This window comes from Dermacentor andersoni, chromosome 5 (assembly GCF_023375885.2).
Source record: "Dermacentor andersoni chromosome 5, qqDerAnde1_hic_scaffold, whole genome shotgun sequence".
NCBI classification, from domain to species: Eukaryota; Metazoa; Arthropoda; class Arachnida; order Ixodida; family Ixodidae; genus Dermacentor; species Dermacentor andersoni.
In genome coordinates, this window is record NC_092818.1 from 66,323,306 (window position 1) to 66,343,232 (window position 19,927).

At 44.7% G+C, this 19,927-nt stretch overlaps 1 protein-coding gene across 11 annotated transcripts in view; it reads left to right on the top strand.

The window, feature by feature from the left end:
• Nucleotides 1–19,488, top strand: part of LOC126530734 (transcription factor 4-like) — a 168,468-nt gene extending 148,980 nt beyond the window's left edge. For 9 of the 11 annotated variants that reach the window (XM_055070770.2, XM_055070769.2, XM_055070768.2 and 6 more), the window contains 6 exons: nt 800–862; nt 1,647–1,727; nt 2,161–2,306; nt 5,154–5,311; nt 7,681–7,752; nt 11,134–19,488. In XM_055070770.2, coding sequence (XP_054926745.1) covers nt 800–862; nt 1,647–1,727; nt 2,161–2,306; nt 5,154–5,311; nt 7,681–7,734 — 502 coding nt within the window. In that variant the 3' untranslated portion in view covers nt 7,735–7,752; nt 11,134–19,488. The remainder of the gene's footprint in view (nt 1–799; nt 863–1,646; nt 1,728–2,160; nt 2,307–5,153; nt 5,312–7,680; nt 7,753–11,133) is intronic. The other 2 variants (XM_055070772.2, XM_050178018.3) reach the window with 1 other exon arrangement.
• Nucleotides 19,489–19,927: the final 439 nt, after the last annotated feature.

A 19,927-nucleotide genomic window follows, 5' to 3' on the forward strand; every position in this document is an offset into this window, starting at 1 on the left:
TCAGTATTGAAGTAACAAAAGCTTTGACACATGGGCGTATCAGTATAGGTGTCAGCCAAAACCTTTGTTGAGGATCAAATAAACGAAAAAATTGGACATATGTTCAATCAAAGGCAGTGTGTAGATTGCCAGGTTCAGGAGCCTGACCTTTCGATGCAGTGTTACAATTGGAAAATCTTTGTTGGTGTACATATGAACGTTTCTTGTGCGTTTAGTTGCCCCTGGTGACATGACAGGCAGGCTGAATTTCTTAAAATTTTTCTCTGCTTTCATGATTCAGTGGCTCACAAAACTAGTTCTGAAGCCTTTATGAGTACCGAAATGACCATACTTGGGGTCAGTTATACCTCAATGTTACATGATCATTCGTGCTGTAAACAACACTAAATTTCCTATTTCATTACATCAAAAGTTTGTAAGTCACTCCATGCCTTTTATGTGAGGGTGACAGATTCACCTATGGGTAAATTTGATAGTGTCAGCACCGCAGTTTTGGTTTTTTACATGGCCGAGACTGTTTATGGATGCGTATTATTGTGCACATTTCCCCTTGGATTCTCCTTCTGCACTCGCACTTTATAAACTTAACCACCTTATAATCGAATAGGAACATTGCTTCCTTGTACGCAGTCACTGTAGCTTGGAAAATTCACGAGCCTGTTCAGTTCATGATGTTTGTTCCATGAAGTTCCTTCTTCGTCCTTTTATTGTGGAGGCTGCTTTGGCTGCGCTTCATGCTTGTGTGTGACATAGATTTTTTTTTCAAATTTGTGATTTTTTTTTTTTTTTCGGTGTGCAGGAGCCGTTGGCAAGTAGCTGCTGGAAACAATAGCAACAGCGGCCACGGTGACGCATTTGCCGGGTAAGTCACTGCTACAGCATTTAATCACGCATAAAGATTTTTGTTTTCCCTCTCTTTGGGTGCAATTACCTGTTTGAGAAAAAAAAACAAAAAACGCTGCGTTATGGCTCAGACCACATTTTCAGTGCAAACCAGATGTTTCCCCACTAATTTTGCAGAACAAAATGTGACGACCTCACCAATGAAGAGTTCTATACTTTAAGGCTAACTTTCTTACACAAGAAACATAGGTGCGCAAATAAACAGGAGTGTACCTAGGCACAGTGAAGGGGTATGGGGTTGACAAGCACAGAGAAGTTGAGCTGCATGTTAAAGCCTTATCTACAGATTTTAGGTGTAATGGTCCAGTCCACTACAGTGATGCTTGTTGGCACGGTACAGGCATGGCATCTGTACAGTGGCCGATGTTTGTCTGGCCCTCTCGGCGCAGTGCGTTGCACTTCTGTAGCAATAGTTATGCAATGGCTAATGGCATCCTGCTGCTGGCAAGAGGTCACTAGTTCAATTCCAGGTCACAGTGGTCGCATTTCGATAGAGTTGACATACAAAAACGCTCTCGTATATAGGATTTGTGTGAGCATTTTAATAGCGAAACCCCAGATGTTCTGAGTTAATCTAGAGCTTGTCACTGCGGTGACTTGCACAGCCCCAGCGTTGCTTTGAAACGTGAGGCCCCGCAAATCCACCAATCATTCAGTTGTTGGTCGCCGCATGGAAGCATGTTGGCCACTCTCGTTCTGCCCGTCTTTGATCTCTTTGCCTGGTGCTGTGTGCTTCTGTGCAGCTCCGGAGATGAGGACGAACCCCCAGAAGTTAAGGCAGAGCGAGAAAAGGAGAGGAGACAGGCGAACAATGCGCGGGAAAGGTAAGCGCTTCTGTGTATGTGTAGCTCTGACGTTCTCATTGCACAACTTTCCAGTGGGAGAGAGGGTCTTGCACTTTTGCTTGCACGAGTTTACCTGAGAGTATTGTTCAAATGAGGATTTCAAGTCTTGATCACAGTGTTCAAGCAAAAGACATCTATGTGCCTGTTGGTGACTCATCATCTCAAAAGAATGGTGCTAACTCACATTAGTTCAAAACATTGGCTTTAGCCCGGAAGCATCCAGTGTTCAACTTGGCTTTAGCCCTGAAGCATCCAGTGTTCAACCACTGTTGATCACTTCAAAGTATTCACCATCCTGTGAACCTCTGTGTTGTTCGGAATCCTGCACGTGCATTGTTTTTTAGTGAGCTTCTGCAGGTTAACACGCCAGCGCTACGTTGCCTTGACCTCGCGCTGCTTTTGCTATGTGCAGGATACGTGTAAGGGACATAAACGAGGCGTTCAAGGAGCTGGGCCGAATGTGCATGATGCACCTCAAGACAGACAAGGCCCAGACAAAGCTGAACATCTTACACCAGGCAGTGGAGGTCATTACAAGCCTGGAGCAGCAAGTCAGGGGTGAGTCCCGCCTGCGCTTTGTCTTGGCTGGAGACCTTGAGCAAATGTTGCTGTTGATTCCAATGCTCTGGTTGACTTGGGATGCAGCTAATGCCCTGGATGTGACAAAGTCTTGGCGCACCATTCTAGCATGAAAGGAGCATGTGCCTAAGTGTTGGAACTGGATTACATGTCGGGCTTGTTGTATAACAGGACGACCAGCTCATCTCGAGTAACGCAAACGGAAACCATTGCAATGGATGCCACCAAACAGTACTAAGGGAGGGTGTGTATTTGACCAACACATTGATGACATATGTTGCTGGGTCGGTGAGATTCACTCGACGCCTGTGTCCCATGCGTTGGGGACACGCTAAAGATCCCCTGGTGGTCAAAATTAATCCGGACTCCCCCACTATGGCGTGCCGCACAATGAAATTGTGGTTTTGGCACATAAGATGCCTGAATTGAATATACAGTTTCCCACCTAATGCATTAAGCACATGTCTGTCATCAAAAATGCCCATTTTTGGCCTGCTCTAGGAAGGTTTTCGAGCAATATCCTAAGCTCACAAGGCTTGATTACAATATTTACCCAATTCTAGCATGTACCTTCTTCCTCTTCTTTTCTTTCTTTTTTTTTAAAGAAAACTTGGACTGAAAATTGCCATCATGGTGAAATCGGACACAACCAAAACAGTCTTCACAACATTTACATACTTTGGCGCATAACACGGATGTATTATGGCGAAGCTGACTTTAGGTAACCGGCTGCCATTGTGCAACAATTTTTCTTGCTAAAAACTTGCACATGCATTAGATTTCTACCTTGTTTAGGAGCTTTAAGGGGGAACACGGGTCTTTGCGGCGAAAAAGTCGCGAAAAAATTGATTTTTCGAAAATGAAATTTTCGATTTCTACAGCTAATATTCCTTTAATTCACCAAGTTTCGAATCTCAGGGAAGAGTATTTCGTCCGCAATATCAATTTATAACATCACTGTGAGCTGAATTCCGCGCAAAAACAGCCCTTTTTATCGCGGCGCGTAGCTCTTTTTCTATGCGCGCGGTCGCAGCCATCTTGGTCTCGTTGGAAAGAGGAGCCTTTCTTCTTTAATTTCCCGCCAAAAGTGACTCCGTCGGTACACCAGTGACGTTGAAATCCGGGGAAGGAAAAAGGCCGAACGCGAGATCCGATTCGTTGACTAGCGCACGTGACCAAAAACGCGTGCTGTGGTTGGCTGCGCGAGGTTCCCATCGTCTGCTCCACTCCACAGGCGACGCGACGGCGCGTCTCGTAGCTTTGTTGGCACATGCCCAACGATGTCCAGTCCACCGGGGAAGTTCACCACGAGACACAAGTTTGGCAAAAAGAAGAAGCGATCTGCTTATAACTTTCAAAAACGCTCCATTGCTTCTGAAAGCATCGAGAGTAGCTCGCCGCCAACCGCAAATGATGCCGAAGCCGCGGACGATGCCGAAGTAGGCCTAGCCAGCTCACAAATGAGTGAAATCGTTACGGACGGCGGCCGCGTTCGGCGTGACGCTGCAATGTCGCAGCGTGCGGATTTTTCGCAGAGGGAGATGAATGCTAAAAATTCTTGCGTCAATGCCGGCAACAAAGCGGGTGTTGGATTTGCTCACTCGCGCCGACGGCGCTGCAGCCGCGCCAGTCGACGCCGAGGCAGGCTTCGCTATCCTCAGTAGGACTCCGTGAACGCACTGATGTCGTTTGTCAAGTGCAAGGTGTGCGGCAGCAACGTCGCAGGAGGCAAAAGCGAATGGTAATCTGGCCTCGCCATAAAGATCGTTATCACGTGCGCGTGTTGCGGCGATATCGCGTCGGCGTGGAGCTCGACCCGCGTGAACGACAACCTTGCCGCGCGCGCGATGCAAGCCACCGGGAATCGGCGAAAAGTGCCAAACGATGTTTTTGCCGCATTTGGGTGGCCGTGGTCAGAGCGAATACATTACTGGTGGCTTTTAGCCACTTTCACTGCAAAATAATGCAAAATTATTTCTGTACTTTTGATTAAAAGTGAATGTATTCCTTTTTTCTCGTTTTCTCGAAACGTCGACTTTTGACTTGTTGCTGATTTGCCGCGGCGATATCTCTGCCTTCAAAGCAGATAGAGCCATAATTTTTGTTGTGGCTTGTAGCTGAGTGTGCAAAGTACACAATGGTAGGGCCAGATTTTGGAATTTAGGCTTTAAAAATTTTCTATTCTGCTTTAGAACAGACAGTGGGGTAGCCACAATTCGAACAGTAAAGATTGAATTGCTATAAAATTGCTAATATTTGATGTATCAAAATAGTATTCCTACCATTGTGTTCCTTATGTTTTCTAGTACCCAGGCATGTGCCAATATGAATTTTGTAGCGCATTTTTTTCCCCTATTGTTTGTGCAAATTATGAACAATGAATTTCATTTATCTTCAGAACTAAATGGCCTATTGGAAAAATAATTACATATTTGAAATCAGCACAAAAGTCTTATCAAGAATGGAAAGTTTCATGAATATTGATGGAAAACATCATGAACATTATTTGATGAGCAGTGTCCCCCCTTAATGTCGTTTCTATGTTGGTTTACTACTTTGTACATATAAAAATTGGGCATGCTTTATTCGGGGGCGTGCTAAAATCGGGCAAATACTGCCAAATGAATCGGCGCTACGTTTCAACGTTCTTTTTATTCTTCTGTATCTTGTTTAATTCAATCCACCGGATAATTCAGTCAGTTTTGCTGTTCCCGTCGAGGTCGAAACAACGGAAGTTGACTGTGCTGTGGTGTAGAGCGGTTCAGTGAGCTTTGTCTCTCTGTCCTTGGTGCTTGCCTAAAGTGTGGGTGCGGGTGTTGTGCGCAGAGCGAAATTTGAACCCCAAGACGGCGTGCCTGAAGAGGCGTGAGGAGGAAAAGAGCGACGAGGGGGCCAAGCTGGGCGCCCACGGCCTGGCCCACCCGGGTCCCGCGCTCGATGCACTGGCACACCAGAGGCTGGCCTCGCTGCCTGTAAGTACCCTAGTAAGTACTCTCACCCTCTCTCTCTCTCTCTCTCTCTCTCCTCGCGCACGTCTGCGGCAGTGCGCAGCTAAGAATTAAGCAGCAATTTTCGGTGGTGCCGAAGGACTTAAGTTTGGCACCGTCTTGCCGAAATTAGTGTCCTCGGTGCTCTTGTTACTCTGACAGCAACGCTAACCCTAAAAGCCAGCGTCGGCCAAATGCGAGTCTGCAGTGCACCATGCTTTGAAGTGCTTATTGTGCATTTTTATTTGTCGTAGCATAGAAATGTATGCAGTGCGGAAGCAAACGAGCCTGTAACCAGCTTTAACAGGGATAAGCGGGCTAGTTGGTGGTCGTTATTGGAATGCATCATGTAACCGCACAAAAACAAGGGACAAAGAAGGAACACACAAGACAGGCGCGGAACGACAACCGATGATGGCCGCTAAACTAACAAGGGTAGCACTCGAATTCACACATAAAAAGGCAGGAAGAACAGGGCCCATTGAACTAGAAAGTAACATATTTAACAGGGATAAGCGGGCTAGTTGGTGGTCATTATTGGAATGCACCATGTATTGGAATGCTTCCTGTAACCAGCCTGTGCCGTGCAGCCATCAGCCCACTTTTAGTGCAAATCGCGTGTGAACGTGCCCATTACAATACGTGATCTCAACCATTGTACGTTTGCAATGAGTCGATAAGGCAGGCGCTGTTAGATTTGAAAGTGACTCGCAGATTGCAGACCATTCGAGTCCTTTCCCGTCTGTGTGTAAACCCGCGAGCACGAATGGAACACGTTCAACAAAATTGCCTAGCACTGAGCCACGATGGTCTTTCCACAATTGTGGATTTGGCGCGTGGTGGTTTTGCTAAAATGTAATGTAAAAATCCATCCCAAGTTGCGGTTGGTGTCAGATTCGTTTTGACCGCTTGTTGGAACCCTAAAAATGCTGTTTGTGGAGACCCCCGGTCCACACAGCAAGACAAATCCGGCAACACGTACATCTCCCAGTTGGGCATCCCATACCCGGAGCCACTCAGTAGAAAGATCGAAGGTTATCCAGGCCTTCTTGTGGAACGCGTATTGAACTGGGAGGCCTTTCTCATTTTCGAAGTGTATTCTAAATCATGCGAGCTGCCACATTGTCCGCTGCTCAGAAGGGGTGTGCCAACATTCGAAAATTTCGAATATTATCGAATATTATATATTCAATGTTCGTATATTATTCGAAAAATAGATATTCGGAGATGTTGGTATATTCGGTGGGATACGAATACTCGAATGAAATTATATGTATTGGCGGCTGCGTGAGAGCAAACACAGTTCTCTTAACATTTGTTTCTATCTACACTCCTAAAAAATTTTACTCCCGTTGAGGCTTGTCTTGTCCCACAGAAATAATTGTCATTTTTCTTGCGCACCTTTCCTTTCATTAGCGCTGCGTGCCTGGCACGTCCAGGCCATTAACGACACGTGCGTTATCAGCATGGCATTGCAATCTTGACAGGAAAGTAACGAGCGCAGTTTTCAAGAAAGGAAACGCAACCAAAGCAGACAATGACTATTGTCGTGCGACAGGATAAGCCCCAAAGGGTAAACTTTATTAAGAGGGTAAACTAAGAATATTGGGGCGATTTTCTGCTGAATTTTGTTACGATTTCGTGCTGCTAGCGAAATTTCGCCTGTAAAGAACACTTGTGACTATACGTCTAGACCTTGTGGGAAAGCCGGCCTCCCAGCAGCAAGAGGCACGGGTTTGCAGACAGCTAGGGTGCACTTTTTTTAATTTATTTATTTCCTGCAGCTTCATTCCCAATCTTGAGCTTACTGCTTGGCAGCAAGTGTAGTGAGTGACGACTGGCACAGAGTCAAATGCCTCCAAGTTTACGGGCATTTGATGCGGTATAATAGGGCACAGGATGGCAAGGACAGCTAGTGGGAATTACTAAATTTTCCGAGTTAACATGAGCCAAAAACACAATGTTTTAGTATAACTGCTTACTAATCTAGCTTTTTAACACTGACAACACAATTGCGATGTTCCATCATAACAACTTAACACAATTTACTAATAAATGCATCTAGATATCATTATGCGATATTCAAAGCTAACTATTTGTATTCAAATAGTTTAATATTAGCACACCTCTACTACTTCTCAGGCTATGCGATAAATGCGCACATCAGTGCCCTCTTCGACTGCCATACGTTTAGAATCTTCTCTTCCCTCTCCCCGTTCCCAAGGGTTCTGACTTGGGGTAAGAGTTATGCATGTGAGGGTATGGTAACTGGTCATGGAATGGCTGCACTAACAAGCTTCTCAGGGCGGCAGTGTGATGATGCCGTGGTGGTGACTGGCACTTTTTTTTTTCTCTTGCCTCATCAGTGGACCGAGTATTCGCAACCGATGGATGGTGAAACAAGTAACTCAGAAATGTGAACTTCTCGCGTTACACAGGCAAGTGTTGCTATTTTGTGTCCATCTTCACTGTCTTCTCTCGAGAAGAAAATGAGAATTTGTGATTGACCCTTCATTGACGAGTGTTGCCTACAGCAGCATACCAGAAAAAAGAAAAAATCTTGCAGAGTTCTTAGTATTGAGTACGAAGCTTCTGACTCGGTGTGTTCGGCCGACACTGAATGACAGGCAGCAAGAGTCATTTGTTGGTTTGGAGCAGAAACGCGGGACGAAGAAGTTTGGCGTGCAGTTAACTTTCTTTTGAAAGCACTGTCACTGGAGACAGACCACCTCAAGATCTCCGGCTCCACTGGTGTCACATGTGTGATGTAAAGCAAAGTAAATACACTCCTATGGTTCATATATGATACGAGCTGCCTGTACAAATTCCAACTGAAGCCATAGGTGGCTTGGGGTGAAGCCCACTTCCGGTTCCCTGCCTGGGGTTTCCCCCAGTGTTCCTGAAAGAATTTCTGCAAAATATTTTCCTCTTTGTAGATTATGCTTATTCTTAATGTGTTCTGCTCATTTAGGTCGAAATTAAACATATTTTTAGGGTATTTAGAGTCGCCGACCGTTTATTCGGACCTCACGGGGACTGCGGAAAAGTCCGAATAAACGGGTGTCCGAAAAAGCAGATTAAGAAAAAAAAAATGAAATCCTTTATTTCCACGCTTTTATTTGGGCTCGGCAGTAGGCTTGAAGAAATCGTGAATGCACCGATGCACGCTGTTCTGTTTACGCGCAATCAGATAAGCCTGAATCTCGGAGGGTTGTACGGTCACTATAGGCGGCTGAAAGCACAGTCACTGCTGGTACACGCTCCGCATGCGACGGCAGCGTAGCACATGGTGCGTCATGTTCCGACTCGGAGTCATCGTCCGGCGGTGCAGCAGAAACCTGACGAATGATCTCGCCGTCATCGAGTTCTGCGCATGTCAGTGCAGGAGTGTAGCTGTGAAACTGTCAAATGTGACGGTGTCTGGAATCGCAATGCAACCACTGCGCAACTCTCGGCAGAACATTTTCCGCATCAGTAGTGTGGGAGATATGGGGTTCTCCTCCGTACTCTTGGGACAAAGGAACGACAACACAGTAGTGCAAACAATCACAAGAGCATTTATTGCACCTTTCATAGATCAATGCCTGCTAGCCGAGTTGCTATCCACAAAACATGCCGATGGGCGCGCGACAAATCTAGAAGTCCGACTTACCGCGACCTGATAGCAAGCGAATATGTTCGCCCCATGCTGGATCCCAACGCCTGGTCGTTCGCGCGTACGGTCGCACGAACAGTGGCGCGCTCGAAGGCGGCCACGTGAGACGGTCTCGCAGAAGCATAGGTCGGCGGCACGCGGGACGTCCACGCCGTGCGCCGACCCGCCGGGAAAGCGCCTGTTCTCCCCTGCGCCCCCAAGTAACCCTGCCGTGAGGCGGCGTTAGCAGCGCAACACTCGCGCCATCTCACGCACTACGCCTCAACCACATCGACCGCCGCGGGCATCACGCAGGCCACGCGGCGAAGCCGGATTACAGGAGACGCGCTATGCGGGAAAAACATAACAGGGGACGCGCGAGAGTCGCGCATCCCCACAGTAGGGAGCACATCGGAAGGCGACAAATCTTAGGCCTCCCGGCACCCGCTTGCCGGCATTCCCCAGCGCAGTCTGCGCGGGCACTGTGAGCGCCATTAGACACTTGACGCGATGTTTCTGTATGCTGCGTTGGATCACCGGAACCTTGACACAGCACACAAAGCAAACACCACCATGCCGACACCAGTCGCACAAACGAAAAACATGGCCTACTCGCAGCGTCATACACGAAGAAACAAATCAGCTGCTGGATTGTCTTGACATGGCTTACTAAGCTGAAACTGGAACTGCTGTAGAGCCACTCAATCGAACAAAGCAGAAATGATGATGATGAGCGGGGATTTGCAGTAGTGCCACTTCGTGGGGCAGCAAGGACGCTCCGTTCAAAACAAAAATGGCATTCAGCAAGTCGAACCATGCACCGGTCAGAGTCGGTGCATGGTGCTCTCGATCGAGTTGGCTCAAGGAGTGTCCAAAAAATCAGACGAGAAGTTGCAAGGTGTCCGAACTTTCGGCAGTTGTTATACATTATGGTCTATGGGGAGAATGGCGGTGCCGCGAAGCAGGCCGAATAATCGAGCATGTCCGAATTTTTGGAGTCCGGAAAATCGGTCGGCGACTATGTCTCGTCCTTAAAGGGTTAATAGTACGCCTTTAGAATCTTAAGTTATCTACAGGAATTAGTGTCAGGGAAATTGGATCATAAAAATGGGTTGGAGTGTACACATCAGGGATTGCCAAGTCATGACTGGTAGATTATTCTTTTATGACCTTGTAATCAGAAAGTGGTTTTGGCACGTAAAACCCCAAATATTATTATTATTATTATTATTGTACAAAAAAAATGTCCACAATCATTGCATGCTACCTGTGCCAACATATGGGGCAGAAACTTGGAGAATAACAATGAAGCTTGAGAACAATATAAAAACTGCGCAGTGAGCCATGGAACAAAAAATACTAAACATTACCTTAAAAGACCGGAACATAGCAGTGTGGATTAAAGCAAACGGGTGCTGCCAATATTTTAGTTGACTTCAAGAAAAGAAAAAAAAATGAAGCTGGGCAGGCCACGTAACTTGTATGGTGGATAACTGGCGGCGTGTTAGAGTTACAAATGATGGGTGCCAAGGGAAGTGCAGTTGAGGGTGGTGCAATGAAATTAGGAAGTTTGCCGGCTAAGATGGGTTCAGCTGGTACAAGACAGGTAATTTGGGGAGAGGCCTTTGTCTTCAAATAGGCACATGATGTGGTAATGATTGGGCTAATATCTGCTTTTACACTTAGTATCATGCTCTAATGCCCGCGGGACTGCTTGACGGGGGCATGAGCAAAAATTTTGAAAAGCTTATCCCCTATTGCGGTTGTGCATCTCGGGATTGAGATGCGCCCAGCATCGGTTGAATGCGAACTCAGACTTACAATCATAGTGGTTGCTGCCACTGAATAATGGTCGTAGAATTTCACTCCAAGAACAGTTTGCATTCTTTGGTGCTTATCTTCTCCTCGAACAATAATAATCGTCATTTGTATTCTGTGCCATTCCTTTCTGTGATGGTCACAAATGGCATGTGTGTTATCAGCGTGACCCAGCATTCTTGACAGAAAAATAGTGGGCGCAGAGTTTTCAAGAAAGAAAACGCAAGCAAGATAGATTTGGAATAAGATTTGTCCAAAAGGGTGTTAACATCTTTTAGAGCGAGTGCATTCTTTGCAGCGTTGTGTTCAGAAAGCCTCTTAGTGCGAAATTGTCACATTCTGATGCAGCTTATTTCTCTTTAACCAGGTTCTCCAGGGTTCTGCCAGGCCTGATTGGCCACACAAGTTCTTCGATGTTGAAGGAGAGACTTCTTCCAGCTTCCAGTAGAATGAACGAGCAAAAAAAAGGGGGGGCACATGTTTTACTCCGCAGCAGCCGAAGAGGAAAGCAGCCACCATTCTTTCTTCCCGACCAGCACCACCTGTTGTCCTCCTCGTTCTTGGTTCATTTTCTTTTTTCTTCTTTTTCCATTTACTCTTACACGATGAGATCCTCGTTCCCTCATTGTTCATCACGCCCGTGCCCAAAAAACGCACAGAGAAGCAGGTTTGGCTATTGCACCAGGACTCTTACAACCTGCTTCGTGCTTTTCTTTTTGGACAAGTGGGGGCGGGACTTGCTGTTGCAACTTGTATACATACCATAATGCATCTCTCATCGCAGATCAGTGCATTTCAATGTTTCGTGGAGGAGGAAAGCAGCGGCGGCGAGATTTTAAAAAATGAGGGCGGCGCTTTTCTTTTTCTTTCTTGCGCGCGCATGCTGTTGTAGAATCGCTGGCAATGCTGTATTTAAAACAAAATCGAGCGGAGCAGGCGACGCTCCCATCTACGTGGCTCAATAAAAACGCACTTTGTAATTGTTTCCTCTCAGTGGGAAGTTTGTCAAAGCACTCGTCTTCTTATCTTATTATGAGAGAGTTTTTAGCTGGTTCGCATCTGTATTACCTTTTGCAGAATAATTGGTTACTGGAGCCATAGGAATGAGCACCTTGGTGGCACCTTCTTGTGGCAAACAGTTTCAAAGAGTTTAACTAGAGAGGACATATTCTGCTTAACCTCTGTTGTAATGCATCGGTAGTGACCTGTTCCCCTCGGCAACAACGCTCGCATTAACGCAAAAGCATTTCGCATGTGTTGCATACCTTCGAACTTCTACCATTTTTATCCTAGAGTGCCCAATCTTTTTACTCCAGTTGTATTACCACAAGCAATCTAAAGATTTTTCATTTGCACCTACGGAAAAATTATTTCAAACAAATAAAAAAAATAGTCACTGACTGGTTTTTCAGACCCAACAGCGTCTAGCAGTGGCCACCAATTTTAGAGCCAATGTAACAGCAGCAACAGAAATTATGTGCACGTTTAGTCAATGGAGTTTTCATGAACATTAAATGTTTGAAGAGCTGTTTGTAGCCCTTCTGGTCTTGTTGTGTTACTCTGGAATGGGTAAAAAAAATTTCCGCTTGCGGTGCTGATCATTCTAGCTGTGACTATAAAGAGCGAAGCACGTATTCTCAGTGACCTAGTAGGTCAAAATCTGATTCTGTAAAGGACAGCCAACATCTTCAGTAATCAAGCAATTCATATGATATGTTTCACCAAATTTCGATGAGAGAGCATTAAGGGCCCCATGTTGCAGAAAATCTCGTGTCCGCCGTCACAAGTTGTTTTGGCAAAAAGATTTTCAAACCACCCATACCCACGCCCTCCATGTGGCGCAAGGAAGTTACTGAAATAATTGAATTTCTCAAGCTAAAATACGTAGAAAAATCATAACGTACGACTTGCACACAACCTACAGACATGATAGTGTCGAATTTTAATTTGACTAGATGAGAAAACATAATTCCCTTTTTCTACGTTTCTACCATTCATAGACCAGCCACGGCATCCGCCATTTGCGCGAGCCGGCGCACGAGTATCTTGGAGGCCATGGAGCGGCGCGCCCGGTTCCTTGTAATACCTCTAGATGGCGCTCGCCTCCACCGCATCACGGCCCACGCAAAAAGCAGAGTTTCAACCAGAAAGCCCGCCTTCGTGCATAGCGTTCTCAGCCAGCGTTTCCCAGTAAACATTACGGTTACATGCGCTCCAGTTGTTGAAGCATGAGAAGCAGTCTGGGATCTTTGAATGCTATCGCATTCCACTCTTAAAGGCGACGCCTAAGCGTCCTCCAAATTTTAGCACATTTGGCTAAGATTGTTGTATTCTTTTTTTTTTTTTCCAAGTTCCCAAGGCTGGCATTGCAGTTTGCTGTGGTGGCATAGTGGCTAATGGCATTGCGCTGCAAAGCATGAGGTCATGGATTCGGTTCCCAGCTGTGCCGGCAGCATTTCAATTGGCCGAAATGCAAAAAGCACTCGTTTACTTCGATTTGAGTACATCTTAAGGAACCCCAGGTGGCCAAAATTAATCTGTAGCTCCCCACTATGGCGCCTAATAATCGGATGGGGGTTTTGTCACAGCCCTAGATAATTATAATTATATTTTTTACATTGTAGTTGAACAAAGCAGAGCTCGCTATCACTGTTGCTACTGCCATCCACGGCTCCAGTCACCTGGCACTATGCAAAGGGTAATACATTTATGGACAAGTTACAACTGTCTATCATTATTCTTTTCTTTGTCTCCTTTTTTCTTCAGCTCGCCTGTCTTGAAAATTGCATGTTCGCCAAGCTGCAGGCAGGCTTTTCGTGCAGGAATTTCGACACAGTTGTCTCGTTTCCCTCTCATTTTTATTTCTTCCGTTTTAATTTATTTTTGCGGGAAATAATCACTCAGTTTGTTTCTCCTTTCTTTTGCTCACTGTCGTACTTTCTTTTCTTTTGATTCTTTTGCTCTTTTTTTTTTTCTGAGGAGAAAAAAAATGTGTGGCGTGACTGTCCTTTTTCGAGTGCTTGTTTTTGTGAGCCTGCATGTCTCTTCATGGACGTGTGCATGTGTGTGTGAGCAAGGTTATATACATAAAGAAATATAAATATATATATATATATATATATTATACACGCGGACACACTCGAAAAAAAAAAATGTATAGAATCATCTGTTTTTTCTTCATTGTCATTTCTATATTACTGTATAAACTTTTGACGGGAGGCTTTTTTGGGTGTTGGCTTAGTGTTTGGCGACAAAGAAGTTTGAAAACAGGCAACGATAGAAAGATGATGATTTCTGTTTTGGCGCTTTGCTGAAAGCAGTGTTCAGTGTCTTTTCTTGTTTTTCTGCTTTTACAACTCTTAAAACCCCATTCCCTCCTCTTCCTCACCTCCCTTCCTCACTCTATTGCATTTATTGCAGCTGCAATTTGGGACTGGATGCTGCACTGCTGACCTGTCTTTTGTCTTTTTCATGCGTGGCTTTTAATTCTTCATCTGTTACGTGGGCAGCCATAATTATCGCACAACTGGCCACTGCCTCGTCTTCAGGTGGTCTTGGCTCAGCTTCTGAACGACTTGCACTGAAATCGACAGGATGGTTGAGACTGTAGCAGGCAGTTACAACTAGTCATTTGATGGTGCAGGATCCTACCTAGCTTGTCTTGATTAATGCTGCAGGACTCTTGAAAGCCTTGGCAGTAAGGCTCGGGATGTGAAATGATGCTCGGGCATCGGGGTATCTTGCAGAGGCTTTTTTGCATCGTTGCTGAAATATTATATGTGCTGTTGTGGACAGTTGAAATGCAAAAAAGTTAAGGCTAAGCAGAACACATCGTTCACTTCTGCTTTCGATAATGTGTGTAGTCAATCAACTTGGGTGCTCGGTGTTCAGCCACCTATACCGTTTTTCTCGACCTCATGAGTAGCGGTGCAAGGTCATGCTCTCGAGTTGTGTAATCTCTTGCTGTTCGTTCAAATCTCAATCGACCACGACCGTGCCGTGACCTTGTGTTTTTTTGTTTTGTTTTGTTAACAACCTTGAATGATGATTTCGCAGCAAGCTGCATTTTATTGTCCGTGCAGTTCAGTAAACTTTGCATCCTCGCCTGGGTAGTTTCTCCATAACAAAATAAAAACGACGGTAATATGTGCAGCCTAATGCTTTGAGGAAATGAGCTGCCGTGCATATGTGGTCCCGTTTCACTGCCTTAAACTTACGGTTTGGATGAAAGAGTCCGGCAATGGTGCTGCAGGTTTTATCAAATTACACGGACCAAAAGCTGCAGTCCTGTTATGAAATTTGAGAGCAGAGCAGCATTAAGCACTAAATCATCTCAAAGTTGGTAAAAACATGGGTCACTGCATGTAGCCATGATGTGCATTGCCATCCACATTTTGTGTCCAGCACCATTAACAAGTGGAATATTGTTTAAACTGTAATTATGTAGAGACTGCATTGGTGGCTTTAAAGGCTCCAAAGGCATTCGTGCTTTTTTCTTTTTTAGCTTTTCCATTAGCATGCATACCTTCAGTAAGCTTTACACTGGTGGTCTTAAAGAAAAGATAAACATAATTTTGCAAGATTGCTTGTTGATGGTTAGAAACGAAATGCATCTGCACATATGACTAAGTACGCTTGGTGATGAAGTTGCATTAAGTGAAAGTTGAGTTGTCACTGAAAGTGACGATAGATTAGGAATGTAGCTTGTAGTTTCACACCTACAAGTTAAATGGATAGAAGAAGCGACAGTGAAATATGGTTGGCTTGCCACACCATCGCATTGCAACATTATTACTCTCATAGCCACAATGCCTTCTTGGCTGTGGCACCCTGTTGCTCGTTGCAGTGGCCAGTGGGACAATTATGGCTTCCCATGCACCACGGGCATCTGCCAATGCCTACACGTCCGTGCGGACGTTTCTTATGTACTGTGCTGATGTAATTTCTGACAGTTGAAGATAGTGTCTCGATTGTCTTCAGCTGTAAATTGTGCAAAAGAAGAAAAAACAGTTTGACGAGTGTCTTTTATTTTTGTTTCGCGATGGTGATTATTATTGAACCGAACTGTTGTGTTCCTACCATTTGGCGGTAGCTCATGAACTTGTACAGCAGCTGATTTGTGAAGGATGCGTTTATGTAACATGCATTTTTTTTAGCATTTATATAAATATATATCTTGCGATGGAGGTTGAAATTTTCATTATAGGCTCTCTTTTTTTTTTTTCTTCCTATTAGCACGGTGGGTGTTATGGAAATTGCAGTGGAAAGCCTTTTTTGCACTGTGGAGTTGCCAAAAGGAAGTTGAACATTACACAGGGTTTAGAAGGTTGAAACAAGTGCAGTTTATCAAATATCCATTGATTGAGCAGTCAGTCTGGTAAAAGTGTTGCTTGCTTATCAACTTGACATCAGTGCAGCACCGGAGTGTCACTCCTGCGAGACGCTCTGTTTCATACTTTGCCTGCAATCTGTGAAAAACTATGCAAGTATTAGTTTGGTCATTAAGAATTACTGCTCCACACATTCTGTGGTCACATGGCATTCATATCTGACCGATACAAGGCGACAAAGAGTTTCGTTTAGTTCATGCTGGCGAGCTTTTTGTTTTAATGGGTTGACATTAACGAAATTTCAATTGTGTCACCTTTCAGCCACTTTCCCTCGAGCGAGCAAAATTGGTCTGTGAGCAAACATTCAGCAATGGTGTAGAGCAGGTGCAAGCAAGAGCGGCGCCTCAGTATGGCAAGGTTCACACTGGTGTGCCGTTTCTGCACTCAAGTGCCCCAGTGGCCACAGAGCTGCGATCAACTCTCGTATTGCAGTTTGTGACAACCGCATAACATCTTTCATGGAACAGCATTACGGAAATTACGGCATTACATTACGGCACAACAATTTCACGGAAGCAGCATTAGCCAGAGACTGAAGCTTACGGAAGTATAAACAAATTTGTCACCAGGACAGCTATGACCATTGCACAAGAAACTGCCAAAAAGTAAACCATTGTAAAGTAATGAGACAGCCCTCCTGTGTAATGGCGTCTTTTACCTGTTGCTGCTCGACTTGCTCCATTAACGTTAAATCAGCCGCGTAATGTTTAAAAGTTATTGCTTTAAATGTGTAATGGGCTATTTCCTGAGCCCCGAATTTCATGTTTCTGCATGCAAAGTATGAAACAGAGTATGGCACATATTAAATGGCAAACTATGCTTCCAGAAGCCATGCTGCATCACCTGTCTGGCAGTTGTGTTGTTGCACGCATGGCTCTTTAAATGTCCTAATTTTGTATGTACTGGCTGAACCATTTCTGGTTTCCGTAGCTGTGCACTCTGTTCAGCGTGCAGGTTAGTTTGCCAGGGGTGGCTCGCGACAGTATTTGCAGTCGATGCAGAAATTGCCTGGTACTTCTACTGAAGATGAAATGGTTGTAAAGACCGGATAGAATTTGCTTGTTACTTTGCAGTGGAATACCTTCTTGAGGAACTGTTTTGCCTGTTCACATTCTCGCAGTGAGGAACACACTTGGACTGTCAAAGAATATGTGCACGCCTTTCGCAAGAAACTCGTGTAGTGCACTGCTGTCACATTGTGCTGCTGGAAACAAGGTTGTGCTTTCTATCCCCGGCCACAATTTCAAGGGTGGCACGGAATCCAGAAATGCTCGAGTACTTAAATTTAGGCACATGCTAAAGAACACATGGTCAAAATTAGTGCAGGGCCCGCCATACGTAGCCCTGAGGGCGTTGTTAAGCGCCTCCAATTTTACTTGTATTTTTGAAGAAACACAATGGGTATTGCCTTGTTTTAGGCTAGACTGTGCCAGGCACCGACTGGTTGCACTGGAGTAAGCCACTGGGAGCAACTGCACCCAGAGCTCTTAATGTCCCAACCTCACCCCCTTCCACAAATTTTGGCGTTGTGAGACAGCTACGTTTTTGATTGTAGAAGCAACACACGCGCGCTTCGTGCATTATCCCCATACAGCTAATTTCAGCACAGTGAGCCAGTGTTTTGGGAACATAGTTCCGAATATGACAGTGCCAAGCTTTTCCCAAAAGAGTTGCACAACTGAGAGGCCCAAAAGCATGTACTAGTACTGTCCGAGCTCGGAATATGAATGGTGAAGCCAGCTTACAAGCAAGTTAGAGGAAACTGTTATTTTCATAGTGGCTAGGCAAGCGCTGTAGGCCGCCAGCTGTGCAAGTTGAACCTCGATTGTTATGGGGAAGCCTCTGCATTAGGCAAGCCACTGATGCAACAACACACAAATGCCGATAGCAGATGCCGCATGCATTGTTAAGGTATGCCACGCCTGCTGCTGTTCTTGACAGGGCCGAATTTCAAAGGAGCAGGGTTTGGCAACATCCTCAAGCAAATTTCGACAACTACCATTGCACAGGATAGGACATTATTGCCCTTGCACACACTCTGCGCCTGGATAACATTTTTCTTTTCTTTTTTTGCAGTGTGCATTGCCGCTTTCGGTAATCTTACAATGCCAAAGAAAAACTGATGCATTTTTTTATCGCTCCTTTTTTTTTTTCTTCTTCTTTCCAGTTCGTGTATTTGTGTCGCTTATATGGCTTTCGGGAAAGCAGCTGAAGTGCGTTGCTAGGTTTGGTTCCGAGTACTTAACTGTGCTTCCTGCTTGTCGTTTTTGGGGGGTGCAGTGCTTTCTCGTTGTACAATTAAGAGAGTGCAGCTGTGGGCAACGTTTCGCAACAGTACGTGAACTATTTTTGTTTCGGTCACCTTTATAGCTTTTTTTATTTCCAGAGTCGGCGTTTTGCCTGCGCCTTTCGATCCTACCAAATCGACAAATTATTATTATCGCAATTTGGCATAAAACTTCTTTTCAGCCTTTGGCGACGAAAAAAAAAAAGAAAAAACAGACAGCCTCCTTAAAACTGCAAGAACGGGCAAGAACCAAAGCAGCACCGCTTCACTCTCTTAATGACGAAGTTGAATTCAGTTGTGTTCCCTCCGATGTACTTCCTGTTATTTAAGGCAGCCCTACCCCGCCTCACCCTTAAATCACCATTTTCTTTTTTTTTTCTTGGCAACTTGATATGTGCGCACATTTGTGTCAACGCGTTGTTATGCATCTGTTTTCCGTTCTGTAATTATTAGGGCACGTGCAGCATCTCAGCCGCAACACATCCGAGGAAAAAAAAAAGACAACTTTTGTTACTGGATGCATTTGTTTTAAGTAGAGCTCCGTGTTCCGTATTTTGAGATTGTGTAATTTAACAAAGCTACATCGAATCATGCGCGTACATCACCAAGTAACTTGTACTGTTGTCCTCCATATATACATTTTTTTTCCCCTCCCCGTCACATTCGTTTCTATGTCTTGAACTCTAAAAAGTTGTCGCTCTACTTTTGTTTTTTTGCCTTTGTTATCACTTTATTGTACACAGTATTCTTGCTTTTGCCTGCTTTTATTATTATTATTGTTTTGTTTTAAACAATCCTGTCCAAATGTGAGTTTTGAGTTGCGTGTGGCCATGGATGTTATACCAAGTTGTCCATATGCGTACCCAAGGCTTCTGTTGCGTTCTATCCTACGTGTGCTTTTTATGTTGGCTGTGTACCCACTGTTTCTTTTATTACACCTGATTTTTTCAGGCTGACCATTTGCACATACACTTGAGTTGTCCTCTGCTGACACTTGGTCCAGTCATCCAGAGTAAAGAAAAAAAGTGCCATTTTTCGTAAAAAATGTGTGGTGGTTGTCTTCCTTCTGCCTGCTTGACACACGCATGCACACTTGTAAAGAGAGACATTAAATTAGCGCCACTCAAGCAAGCATTTTACAAAAGCAAAATATGAAATTGTACGAGTTGGTACAAGTTGACCATGTAGAAGTGTAGCACAAAAAAAGAAAACACCACAAGAGTGGGTATAGACATGATGCTACACTCGCAACTGAATTTTTATTAGAAAATGAAGAGCTCGATTGCAAATCGCATCTGTACTTAACTAACATTCCGTTTTTTTGTAAAAATGAGAATACTTGTCTTCACTCTTTTTGAAGGTTTTTGGTCTTTCATGAAAGAAATGTTCTGCACAGGCAGTTCTGGCTCTTCATTTCCTAATAAAGGTTTTAGTCGAGCTAGTGATCATGTGCGTTCCTCTTCTCGTGCTCTTTTATGGTATAC